This window comes from Cadophora gregata, assembly GCF_030347475.1.
Source record: "Cadophora gregata isolate MNR1 chromosome Unknown scaffold_5, whole genome shotgun sequence".
NCBI lineage: Eukaryota > Fungi > Ascomycota > Leotiomycetes > Helotiales > Ploettnerulaceae > Cadophora > Cadophora gregata.
This window is the reverse complement of record NW_026695928.1, coordinates 2,657,461-2,671,044: the sequence shown is the minus strand read 5'-3', so window position 1 is coordinate 2,671,044 and position 13,584 is coordinate 2,657,461. Positions and strand designations below refer to the sequence as shown.

The following is a 13,584-nucleotide window of genomic DNA, read 5'->3' as shown; positions in this document are numbered from 1 at the left end:
TATCTCCACTTAGCACTTATATCATCACTGGTGATGGCCCAGATTGTCTTGTTACTTCCTAATACTTGACCCAGATCGAACGTTCGAGACTCCTCCTTGAGAAGAGCATGAGTTCGACTGCTTCGTCTGCAGGAGACGAAACATTCGCGTTCTAGAACTCAAGTTTGATCTACTGCAATGTCCCTAGTGTATTCGGTCTACTACCGCAAGGAAGACAAAGCGGAAGACACTGCATAGCTAATGCTTGTGGGCTTGGTGGAGTTGATTCAATCAAGGGATGTGTTCGTCTGCCTTTGTACTTGGGACTTTGATGATTGTTGGATAGAAAGATAGAATCGAGGGGATGTTGCAACCACTGCTGAGCGTCTATGGGCTTGATGTTTTGAGAGGTGGATGTTTGCGTGTAGTGGGGTGGTGTTGATTCTCGCCAAGAGCCAGGAGAGGGGTCGTGGAACATGGGGAAAGGGGAGACTTGCGTTCACTTTTGCATGATATATCTTCTTGATGCTTCGTAAATGTTCATGTTGAAAGATCTTTTTGATGTTCGCTCAACATTTTTTTTTTAAATCAAAGAACTACCTGCTTCGCGATGACTTTGACGATTCCATATTCCTCCTGGGATCGTCTGTTGGGAGAAGGTCCCATAACAAACAAAACTCAACGTAAAGCAATATATCAATAGAGTCATTCATGGAACATCCCGTGCAAGCCGTAACCACCGATGACTTGCAGCGAGCACATAAATATGCCTTGGTTGGTGGAGGAATGGCATCTCCCGAACCCTATTTCAGCCCCCATCTCACCGCGCCGCGAGCACGCTGATTGTGTGGCCGATATTTATATTAGACACAGCCACTGCCTGACAACTCATATTCAAATCTTCCATTCTGCAAGTCACCGCTTATGTACCTTGTACAGTCTGCCTGTCGGTGCGTTTTGCTGGATCTGGTTTCTCCGGGAATATGTGATGTGTATCTTCACTGGAAGGAAGGGCTGAGGAAAGTTAAAATAAAGGTGGGGGAAAGACAGATGTGGAGGAGGAATGGTGATAGGAATGCTTCTGGGGAAATGAAGATGCTATTTCTAGGCGTGTGGCTGCGAAGGATGAGAAGTGACAACAAATGAGTGGTGAGGAAATGACAGGTCACATGATTTGGGAATCATTGTGTGGAGAGAAAGATTCTTTCGCGTAAAATGCCAGTATAAACAGAAAGACGGAGAGAAATGTGAATTAGGCTGCAGTTGCCCAGATGGGTCCATATGGCGCCGCTGGAGCCACACGTTGAGTAGTTTGCCTGGTGGGGATTAGCCCGCGTCTTTCATACTTGCTTCTGTTCCAAGCCAGAATGGAGAAGTCTCACCTTATGAACGGATAAGAAGCATTTGCAAAGTTGCTTCTTCTGCCAGACATTTGTTGTTTCAAACAGTAGTGAGGTTCTAGAAGATATCAGCCCTGCTGCGTGTAGATTTCTTTTGCTTGGGTATGATATATCTGCAGCTTGCAAGATTCGGTTGACATGCAAAATTTCTGACAGAATTCATTCAGTTCTGTGGACAAAGTCTCGAACCGGGAGTCTAAAACGCAGTTAGTAAATGATCAGACGAGCGTGGGAACGAGCGCAAGTGCAATTAATTTCGGTTTTTGAGAAAGCTGAAGAATGAAGGGAGGATCGAAGTCAAAACAAAACAGCCCGATCCTTTACCTATATACCATATTGTTTTCGGGGAGTTCGGAAGCATCAAAGTGCATCACGGAAACATCAATCAGTACTAGAAGACTGAAGGAATCGTTCCGTATGACAACAATCCGTCGCCAGCATGTTCTCCGTCATGAACGAATTTCGTGCTCCGAAAGCTAGCTTTAGTATATTCCGAACGCTGGAGACAGACCAGAGGTTTCGGTGGGTTCCACGGGACCACACTCGTCGTATTATTAGAACGTATGACAGACAGACACGAAGCGTGCTGCTCCTATCCCCGAGTAGGGATTGATCTTCAAGATGAGGCTAAATGGAGACAGCGACGGACTGTACAGTGGTACATGTACATCCCTCCATACTAGCGGGCAGGTGGCAGGATGAGTGGTGCTGTGCTGTGCTGCGCTTTGCAACTAGCTGTCTCCCTGCAATGCCTCCCGCGATTCGTGCTAGTACTGATACATGCAGTAAGTACCGCCCCGAAAGTCAAATTTTCCCAGTTCCTGACACTTAACCGCAGCTTTAGTGGCAGCCCCAACAGGGTACGACGGCATTGTTCTCAATGGACCACAAGCGCGGGGTGGGCGTGTCTCGGTAGGTACAAGCCAGGCACAGGCGCTGTACGTTTCTCATGTCAGCGATAATTCCATAGGTCAGATCAGCACTTGATAAACCGGGACTGGGTTTACTGGATATGGTTATCCGGGACATGCATGCATGTTACCAACGCAAGATCATTGTCTGTTTACAGCGCTGTGTCATCCAGAATCAACACGCTCTCACGCTCCTCGTGGCGCTCAGCTGCTGTTATGGTGCGAGAGTAATTGGAAACTCGATGGAAGAACCAGTCAAATCATCGTGAGATTATACCCCTGGAGATCTGTTCGTAGACGCTGAGGGCAGAGCTACTGCAAGACGTCGGCCGCGGGAATTCTGGGTAAAATTCCCTGGGGTCCTTGGCTGCTGCAGCAGGCCTCAGTGTGTGCTGTGCTGTGGGGAGGAGGCGTGCTGGGAGATAACGCAGCAATGGGCACGCCGACGATAATTGTTTACGAGCTCGAGATGGATAGTTACGATGTAGTGAGATGGTTTAGGGAGGAAATCGCTCAGTCCGAGATATTAGGCGTCGCAGTACTGTGAAGTGCTTGGTCTGAGGTACTCTTCAGCACACTTTCACCCAATGACTTCACAGCGTCTCAGCCATCAAAGCCCGGCCCTGACCCCTCAACCTTCAATCAGAATCACCATCACAGCCTCCTCATCCCCAGCTACAACCCTACAATCATTATTCTATCCTCCACCGCGGAAGAGCCAGCCATCCATCCGCTAATGTCCGCCACATTCTCGGTCAACGGTGTGTTTATGGTCGGATCCCCGAACATTCTGAGGGATCTTGAATTCCAAACTCCCTCACCCTACGGTCGTCAGTTCTGTTGTCGCAGTTTCAACCAATTGACAGGAACTGTGCCGCGGATTCTGCTTCCGCCCTGTGCCGCTCGATCTGATAATTATATCCTCTGGTGAGAGCAGACCCGGCAGATGGTTCAGATACCGATTCTGTTCGTGAACAATTGTACCAACATATGGGCTTCTCGAAGTCTTCGAAACCACGGATTCCTGCCTTGTGCCTGTGCTTGTGAGAGCTCGGAGGCTGGACGACAGTTTCAAAGTCGAGGTCATGTTACACCGTTAGCCTTTCTATGCTTATTCCACATCCGTATCTCGACATCCGCCCCCATACGACTACAGAGATTCCGTATCGCTGGGGATTATTCCAGCCTGCGGTTGGCGTGTTGGTGCTGGAGAGTGGCATGCATGATGCACCGTGCTCCTCTTTTTATTAGTACATTGCTGTGGTTTGGCAGGGCAGGTAGTACCGGAGTACCGCACGGGTCATCATTTTGGCCATTCAGCAGCTTCAGTAAGGCCCATCTCATGTATGCCTCACCCTACTGCATATTCTGTACCTCTTTTTCCTTTTTAATCAAGGTGTGTTTGATTTAGTGTGAAAAGTTCAACCCTCATCTACAAACGCCCGAGTCTGTCAAATAGCATCGACTGCTAGTTCATAAGCTTCCGTGCCGTCTTCGGTCAGGAACTCTCTGAATGGGGGGTTTCGAGCTTCAAGCCTTCACGATGGCAAGCTTTGGGCGAGCAAGCTTTGGCTACCGGAGCTTAAACTTGACCAGTCGGGCTCCATACCCATTGAGGTGTCCCACGGCTGTGGCTGACACCCGCCAGGGGTATAAATTAGGATCTGAAATCTTGCGCTACCGGTGGTTAATTACGTGAGTCTACCACAAGAATATCCCAATATACTGCCCGATTCAGCTCCCTCGCACTCATTGGTTCTAAGATCTTCAGGTCTAGTCATCCTAACACGAGCCCAAGCCATAGCCCTTCAGCCTGCTGCCCACCAACGTGGCGGTTCAACTGGTCCAAGTGTCTTCTCCTCCACAGGCACGCTTGTTGATTCCTCCCGAAATGGCTGAACTGGTCCCAAAAAGGGAGCCGAATGCACCAGGCGAGATTCTTACCGCCGGCTGACTGGGCTGAGCAACGAGAGAACTGCCAGTACTTCAGCGCGAGTCTCCACGTGAAGCACATATCTGGCCATGATCACCACCATTCCAAGTGGCCGGTTACCACTATTATAACAGACCTCCCCGTCATCGTTCGATCGACACCCTTTCGTATGCACCCGTGGATCTCACTTTCTTTGTACAATCAGAAACCACGGTCATTCGTTCCGGGCTAAGTCTGCAGACCCCAGCATCCTTCATCAATATACATTACTTACCTGGACCCTACTTCACATTCAGTATGTGGTCCTCACCCAGTCAACCCCAGCCGGAAGAGGCATCTCCAGTCAAGAGATTTGCCTGTGATCGTTGCCACGATCAGAAACTTCGATGTACTCGACCGCAAGATGGAGAGCCTTGTGTTAGATGTCAACGAGCTGGAGTATTCTGCAATGTTAGTGCAGCACAACGGACAGGTCGACCCAGGAAATCATCAAATAATCGACCTCAACCTGAGAGGAAGAACACATCAACTGCCACCAGTTCAGTAACGGAAAGCAGTTCTGAAGATGGGGAGAAGAGGTCAGGAATAATACGAACAAACAGTTCTGAGTCAGTGGGTGCGGCGAGCTCGAAATCGATACCATTACCAGAGGCCACCATTCCAAGGAATGGAGAGAGCTGGGATAATTTTACAACAAATTCATCTTTGTCCATCTCTCCATCGTCTCTCTCACTTCAGCCATACACTCAACCAATGTCAAATGATGAATATGCAGATTTGTTGGATTGCATCACAGATCAGGCATATTTTGACAGTATGGATCTTTCTGATTTCTCTGATTGTATGCTCGGTTCCTATCACCTGTGTCAAGGACAAACTAACCTTTTCAATTAGCAAAATATATGCCCACACTTCAAATGTCTGAGCCCAATCCAAAGAAGAGGAAGTCAAATCCCAACCATGGCATTGGCATCTACACGAATCATGTCTCGATGTCCCCGCCGATCCTAGATGGCCAATTATCTGCCCGCATCTCATCATTCCCTGATATGGATATGCCTACAATTACACCAGCAATCACAACTGCTTCATCATCAGAGAATAGCACACCAGATCTGAATCAGGTGTTGAGCCTCCAGAATGATGCCACCCACTCTCAAACTCTTTCAAAGCTACAGTCAGAGATCGACGCCTGCTCTGAACGCATCATGCATCAAGCTCGACGCATGAGTACAGCATCAAACTCATACACATTAGAAAGCCAAAAGTTATCCGAAGCACTGGGTGTCCTTCTTTCCACCGCCGAGCGATTCATCGAACTAATCTCTTGTATCTGCCGCTCTTTCGACAGCATCGTCCCCAGTCGGTCTCCATCGCCATCGCCCTGGTACCAACAGCCCAGTGGCATGGAACAGAACGGATACTTCAACAGCAAGCTTTTCTCCACAAACTCCCACAACCGGAACAACTCATCCACAAGCCTCGACCCAAGCATGCTCGGTACAAACGAAAACCGAGTCCTCACCACCTCAACCTTCTACACCATGCTCAAATGCCACGTCCGCCTCCTCTCCGCCTACGACACAACCCTCGACACCATGTCCTCCCGCCTGCTAGAGCTCGAACACCTAGACGTCACAGCCAACACTCTCACATCCGCCCTCGCCATTGGCTCCTTCGTCGTCCCCTTCGGCGCCATCATCGAGACCCTTCTACACCTACAAGTCATCTCGCACCAGCTCGACCGTCTAAAGACAGCGCTACACGGCAACCTACTCAAGCTCCAGCCGCCTCGTCAACAGCAGGGGTCGCGATCTCTTCCTGCGAGACTGGGGCTGTGCAGACAGGGTCGGAGCCCGAGTGTTAGTATGGTTGATTTCAAGCTTGAGGAGATACAGGAGCGGGAGAGGGCGCTGCAGACGAAATTGCTGCGAATTGAGAATCTGGCGGAGAGTTCGAAGCAGGGACAGCAGGGGAGGATGAATGGTGAGGGGTTCATGAACTGGGTATGAATTTGAGGACCAAACTTTGGGATATGGGATGTGAATGTTATGATGGAATGAGGTTGGGAATTTGGAGTTCTGGAATGGGAACGAGAAAATGCAATGCGTGCCCTGTCTGCCATGTTCCGCTTATTTGCGATGTTTAATGTTATGTTTAGTTACCTATTTGGGTAGGGGATGGTGGGTGTTCTGAACATACCCCACTTGCGTGCAAGTATATACGCAGCAGACTTAGTTGCGATCAGATATCAATTAGATCTCATATCCATCCATCACACTACTTTTGGGACACTTCATGAACTCTTCATGTTCAAAATACGTACTTTTTTACATACACCCAAGACGATCATTCATCAGCTGGGTACTAGTTTCACCAATGATCTCGCAAGAAGTCAATCTCACCACGTACCGCCGTCAACATCAAATTTGCGAACTCAATCGCAACACTTCCCTCGATTTGGAAAGCCGTATTAGACCTCACCAGGGTCCAAACCGTCGGAAGATACTTCCAACCCAACTTCCTCTTGTCATTGGCTCCATACTACAAACAACTAACAGACAAATCATCTCGCCTCAAACCTACAGTCCTCGTCACATCAATTCGTAAGTACCTAATTCCCAACCGACCCGCCCTCCCTCAAATGCACTTTTACATACATACTCCCCGAAAACATATCGAATATCGAATTTGACATCCAGACATCCAAACATCCAAGGCCGGCCTGCATCCGGCAAGCACGTCGTCTCGTCTCGTCTAAGCACCACTCAAATCCACTCACCCACCCGACCTGCACCCAGCCTAAGAGATTCAATTCCATCCCGATTCCTTTTCCTTAGCGATGCTTCTATTTCCAGCCAAGTAGGCGCGGCTTCTTGGCCTAGATGACCATCCTGGCCCTGGCTGCGGTGGGTGGGCCTCACCTGCAGTCCGGTGGAGTAGAGTGTACGGCCGTGGTGGGGTCTCCACTATCTTACAGCGAGCTGCGAGCTACGAGCTGCGAGCCACTGACTGCGCAAATGATTAGGTACCTAAGGGAGGTAGATGTAAGGTAGGTAAGTAAGTAAGTAAGAATCTTTCGAATCCTCCTGCAGAATAATACTAAATATTCTTACAGTACAGTACAGTGCTCGATTGGGAGGAGAATATTGCAGAAATAAAAAGGGAAAACCCACCCTGATTGATTGATTTGATTTGATTTGATTTGATTTGATTCCTTGAAAACGTAGGCCGGGTGGGTAAATACCGGTACGTAGGTATTGATAGGAAGAACAAGCGCCGTTCATTCCACTCCGCCCGCCTTGGTGGAGTGGTGCAGGATTGGATAGGCTGGGGTGGAATGGGATGGGTCCGAACTGTGTGTGTGTGTGACTGTGTGTGTGATCTGGATCTGGATCTGGATCTTACTACAGGAGGGCTGCGGAATGGGGCATGCACGTTGACGGCGATGTTTTCTCATATCATACTGTATTTTTTACCCCCCTGTATATTCTGCGGCTAGAGGGGTGGTAGGGTATTGGGGTAGGAGTAGGGGACTTTTGGAGATAGATGGAGGGTTGAGGCTTGGAAGCTGTGGGTGGGAGGGAGGGAGGGAACGGACGGAGCGGGAAGGGAAGGGAAGGGCGGCTGTTGTTGGGCGTGTGCTGTGCTGGGGATGCGGGTGTAGGGCTGGGTACAGGCTCGGTCTTCTGAGTGAGGGAGGGGCATGTACATAAGATAGGTACTTAGCTACATGCATATACATTTGAAAAGAACTCGCATGGCTGTCTTGCTGAGCCTTTGATTTGCCGATGAACATATGACATGTACATTCGGTGCTCGCACTCAGAGATATCTGATTCGCTTATGGTACTTGAGGATATTTGGATTTGGAATGAAAGGGATGCTCGCTTACCTCGCAATGAAGTACCTATTAGGTATTTACTTACCAACCTCTAGGTACCAAATATTGAGGGGATCATGAGGGAGAGTGATGATGTTATCAACTCTGCCATCCTTCCCACCTAATGAAGAATAAAGGACTGACTTCTGGGTATGCAGTACAACCCCAACACCAGCATAGGGTAAGCCGACGGGTAAATCGGATCTCGCACAACACCTCCCCGTCCGTCACGCTGTCATACTCATACAGGACAGTACAGTACTGTACGTCGCATCTCGGGAACACGCAGCACATATCCGAGGACTAGCTAACTTACATCTGCAGAGGACCTCGTACAGCATATCCACACAGGGCATGCTTAGGGTTTCCATTTTTCAAGACCCTTAATTAAACCAGTTAAAAAGCTCGTCGTTCATGCATGGAATGTATTACGTGCATGTGCTCAAGACCTTCTTTGGGATAGTATCACGAGAGCGGGATATTAGAGGCTTCTCTTGGGAGTCTGATTGTTGATTGTTGATTGTTGGTGATGATATTGGATTCGCTGGATGGGGTGGGATGGGATTGCCGTGGTTTGGAATGCTGACTGCAGCTGCTGCGTATTGCCGGACTTTGATGACAGTGGTAAGGAGGGAATGGTATGGTGGTTCTTTTGCTCTTTCTACCTAGTAAATAGTCAGGGACGGGGTTATGGGTGGTGTGCATGCAGTTTGTGATACCACACTTGGTGGTTGGTTGGGTAAGGGATGCTGACGGGCTGGATTGGGGGAGGGTGGTAAGGGATGGGATGAACCTTCTCATAATTAGATGTTTGCTTAATTCTCTAGGTATTACGGTTTTAGAAGAAATATAGTTACCTAGTTAATCCAATAGGCTATCACGCATCGTTCCGCGTAAAGCTTGTCTTAAACATCTCATCGAATTTGAGTGGTTGAGGTACGAAAATTACGTGCAGTAGTGTTCTCGTAGCTTTCCTAGTGAACTACCTTGAACCCGCGTAGCTTCAATCACTGAGCGAATAGATTTTCAGGGCCTCGTTAGTGGGCATTCAGCGTTTGAGGCGCTGAAAGTGGCAGCGGCGGCCGCTGAACAACGCCACAAATCGCCCCAGCCGATGCCGAAACTTTGACCTGGACTTGGCACAGCCCTACGACTGGGCACTTACTTACCGATTGCAACAACAAAATGTAAAAAACTGAAAGGAGATGTATCTGCAAACCAATAATTATAATAAAACCCTAGCATTAAGTCATACAAAGAAGTATAATTCAGGCTAGGGGACTTTCCAAAATAACCCTCCAAGTCTCACCCGTACCTTCGGACCCTTTCTTTGCAGCTTCATTCAAGTCCTGGTTCTCGGGACTCAGAGTAGATTATCTTCCGACCCGGCGAGCTGGAAATGTTCTGCATCCAGCCATCCCTTGCTTCGAGTCATGGAAAGTGCAATTTCATCTATCCAGACAGCTGGATACCCAAAACGCCACGTACCATCGCTTTCTCCGATGGTACCTGGAGATCCGATCCGTTCCCATGCTTCTTTCTGCTTCTTTCTGCCTGGTTGACCCCAGCTTTGAAGCATGAAATATCTCCTGCATCATTATATTTCGACTTAACCTCGAATAACTGTTAGGGTGGTTCAGGGACGCTTGAACCTCAACCCAGCCAGCCAGCCAGCCAGAGCAACAGCCAGCCCCGCGCAACTTCTCCACATAACGTAAATCTATCTATCCGGACCGAATCGAGTTGAGCTGAACATACCGAGTTCTCGAGCTGCGAACCTCCAGACTAGATGCGGAAGTTCCGAAACTAAACCAAGCCATCTTCGACAGAGGCGTGCTGAATCCGAAGGCCAACTCAGCCTTACGAAAAAACAGAGAGAGACAAAAATGGTTCATGCATTTTCGTTCTTACCCTGTGTTGCGATACGGTAGCCTAACTAAGTAGAAGAGTCGTGGCTGTCTTTGTTCCTTGTCCCTGTCTTTGCGATTGGTCTTGTGTTTGTGCTACAGAAGGTAAAGTGGCTTTCTTCTTCCTTATTCTGTTACACGACATTTATGACGTGAACTTCCGACGATTGTGATAAAAGAGGACGAAAACGACGAGAAAATGGCGGTATCGCGTGCTCGATTGAAGGAGACTTCCTTCCCTGCTCCTTGTTTCTCGTTCCTTGTACTGTGTCTCTTGCGATAAGTTGGAAAGTAGGGATGCCTTTGCAGCTGTTCTGTTACACTACATAAAATACACACTCTCTTTACCGTATGTACTTCTTCTACTCGCCGGGAATGCAGTCACTCAGCTGCGTCGCATTTGGACACTTCAGGCGCTACTCTGTGACTATTCAGTATACTTCGACGTGGAAAACTAGCAACGGAAATAATTTGTGTTACAGGTTATCACTTCTTCGAGCGCCCTCTTGTTTTGATTCTCGCTTTACATGATTTGCGCTGTCGTCCTACGGGATGAGCAGACCTGTGCCTTAAATTTAATCGAATTGAACGTTGAACATGTGAACTAAGCCATCGGTCATCGAAGCTGATTGTCCGAAAAGGTGGTCAACCTGATGAGGTAAGTTGTACAAGATGTGAGCCGCATGTTAACGGATAAACATGGTGTGGTGAAATTCAAAGGTGCAATGCGGAGATAATATCACATGTGGAATTCTTCGGGCGGGTAGTATTCGTCTCGAAATGGTCTAGGGGGTCTGTTGTTTGCCGGGTTTGGAAGGACCGATCAGAAAATTAGGCAAAGAATGAGTAAAAACGACCCATCGACAGTAGCCTTCTGCCTTTTCGTCCTTTGGGATCATTGTATTCGTGGGCTGCAGGATTCTTTGATGCTGATGGTATTCCGCAAAAGTGCAAACTAGTAGACAAATTTTATTGTTAGCTTCGAAGATAGGGCCAAGGAATAAATGTGTTGACGTTGCCCTTCGGTGGGTAATCAGTAAGTGATGTGGAAGCGATTAGTGTCACGCCGAACGAACGATTTCAGAACAATTGTGTATTATTCTCAACTCTCTCTACATATCTCCATTTGATTACATTCCAATTTTCAAATCCAAATCTATCCCAATACCAAGTCCAAATGCTCATTTACATGCTCATTACTCTCCATCAACAAAAAGAAAACGAGCCAATGATTCGCTAAGCGAAATACAAACATCCTCTACTTGAACAAGTTCTTGTTCAAAGGAGCCAATCCGACCTTGGTGTTCTTGTAGTCAAACTCAAGGTAAGTCCTGCTAAGAACATTGAAACCAAAGAAGGTCTGCGCTCCATCAACAGGTCTGTCCCAAACACGGGCGTTCAAGAGGCATTTTCCAGCGTGGAGAGTAGTATCGATGTACTGAGCAGGGACAGAGGTGAGTTTCTGCCTGTGACCAATCTCATAAGTGATAGTTGGGAAAGTGTTGATCTTGTCGCAAGGCACCTCGTGAAGACCGCCTGCACCTGGGTTGACGGGGCTAGTTCCGGGGAGGTTGAAGACATCAAGGGGCTTGGCGTTGGTGACTTTGACCATGTACTTGAATGCGTCCCATGGCATTGGAGCGCCATGGCCGAACTTATCCTCGTCCCAGACGGCGATGGCATCGATGGCGTCGCACTTGGCATTCTTGGTTGTGGCGTTGTAGTTTGGTGAGTTGGTAGCTTTGAGGGAGAAGGACTTGCCGCCAATTGAGAGGCCAGTCCAAGAAGATGACCAGTAGTTGCTTCGCTTGGGGCTCAGAGACAAATGCTCGCCGGAGTTGATGCATTCGTCGAGGATGATGTCGTGGTAGACCATGTCGCGGGGCTTGTAAACGGTCTCATCGGTTCCGCCCAAGACCGTCAAGTGCTCGTATCCGAAGCAGCTGTCCTTGTTCTTGAGCTGATCGCAGGTGTGCCATCCCATGACTGGGTTGAGAACCTTGCCCTCGAAGAATTGGAATGGAGCGGGCCAGAATGTCTCGTTTGCACCCTTGGGAACAGGTGCGAAGCCGAAGACTCCACCGATGTCGAAGGCTTGTGGCAGTGGGAATCCAAAGTCAGTGTTGCCCATGTATACATCGTTCATGCACTTCCGGTCACCATTTGCCGCACTGTTGAAGCAGATGGTGTCTTTACCATACTTCATAGTGAAGGGCAGACCTGGGGTGTAATCGGTACCGTTGAAAGTTGCCTCGTTGAGCGTGGTGTTCTTGAAAGTAGAAGACTTGGCTTGGTCGTAGTATTGTTGTCCAGGCGGGATACAAGTCTTAACATCGTGCTTGCCAATGCAGTCTGGGGTGTGGACCCAGGTAGTGTGCCATGTCCAATCACTGAGCAAGCTCATCTCCTGAGGAGGGTTACCGACAGTGATGTTCATGCGGGGACCATGGATCGAATCCGTCATTGGAAGCAAGATCTTCTTGCAGTCATCGTTCTTTGGTCTGCGATCTTCAGTTGGCGCAGCGAATGCGGAACTAACAAGAAGAGCGGAGACCACCCCTGTGGCGGAGAATGCTGATTTGACCATTTTTGAAGCCGGTAAAACTTATAAAAACGATTATGAAGGTAATGTGCAAATAAACAACGATGCTTGCAAGAATAAGGAAGACGATGGCAAACGGAGGGAGGAGCAAGAAGATGATGATGATGATGAGAGACTGTTGTGTTGCTGAAGAGAGTGAACTGGGTTGTTGATGCTGTGTGATCTGCAGACAGAACTATCTGTTTAAGTATTCTTCAAGAACCAAAACACGCCGCATCGTGAGAGGCTGCAATTCTCAATAAGCTGCCGATAGTCTCTCCTTGCAGACTCCATTATACTTGGCAGCGTATATCCAAGAACTTTTGGGGAACTCAGCCCCGAGGCCGAAGACGCTGATTGTCTTCGCTTGACCCCTAAGGCTGGCGTCTGGGCGAGCCGAATCCCATCAGAGCCGCCGAAACGCACCGAAATGCCCACAATAAACGTCAAATTCATCCTATTCATGGCTTTCCGATATTCAAAAGAGTTATTTGCATGTATTGTTGCCGGCACCGGCTGAAGTCATCTTGCGTTCTGTTGGACGAGATCTGGTGAGCAGGGTCTGGATATCGGGACGAGAGGTCTTGGACTTCAGACGAGAATTGGCGTATGACAGTTTAACCTGCCGATGTGCCACAGCGCAGGTACATGTCCTTCGTTACTGTAACGAAGTAAGTCACGGACCTTTTGTGAGATCTCGACTGTGATGAGTTGCGGCTTTGGCGACTCAGTCAAGCAAGTCAATCCAGACACCTGAATCGTGGTCCTGTTGTGAAGGATGAAGATGAAGAGGATCCCCGGGGCTGGAGCGCTGTATTTTTAGACAGTGTTAGTGCCTTCGCTTGCTGATTATGTCAGGGTTTACTTGCAGTGCACGTGCCATGAACCGACTCTAAAGCATCTCCGCTTTGAGGAAGCTCACCACGAACACCACCTGAAGAGTGTCAGCCTCAGTTAGACGAATATTGGAATATTTATCTAGTTGGTATC

General features: G+C 48.5%; 2 protein-coding genes across 2 annotated transcripts; one reads left to right on the top strand and one right to left on the bottom strand.

Annotated features, from left to right (window-relative positions):
* The first annotated feature begins 3,701 nt into the window (after positions 1 to 3,701).
* On the top strand, positions 3,702 to 7,801 carry ONS95_011644 (uncharacterized protein). The gene is made up of 5 exons (XM_058505271.1): positions 3,702 to 3,885; positions 3,939 to 3,985; positions 4,062 to 5,064; positions 5,118 to 7,287; positions 7,342 to 7,801. The coding sequence occupies exons 3-4, from the start codon at positions 4,521 to 4,523 to the stop codon at positions 6,233 to 6,235; spliced, it is 1,662 nt and encodes a 553-aa protein (XP_058359828.1). The 5' UTR covers positions 3,702 to 3,885; positions 3,939 to 3,985; positions 4,062 to 4,520; the 3' UTR covers positions 6,236 to 7,287; positions 7,342 to 7,801.
* A 3,307-nt stretch (positions 7,802 to 11,108) lies between these two features.
* On the bottom strand, positions 11,109 to 13,422 carry ONS95_011643 (uncharacterized protein). Its single transcript, XM_058505270.1, has one exon. It carries the CDS (start codon positions 12,598 to 12,600, stop codon positions 11,272 to 11,274), a length of 1,329 nt encoding a protein of 442 aa, XP_058359827.1. The 5' UTR covers positions 12,601 to 13,422; the 3' UTR covers positions 11,109 to 11,271.
* Between the last annotated feature and the right edge of the window lie 162 nt (positions 13,423 to 13,584).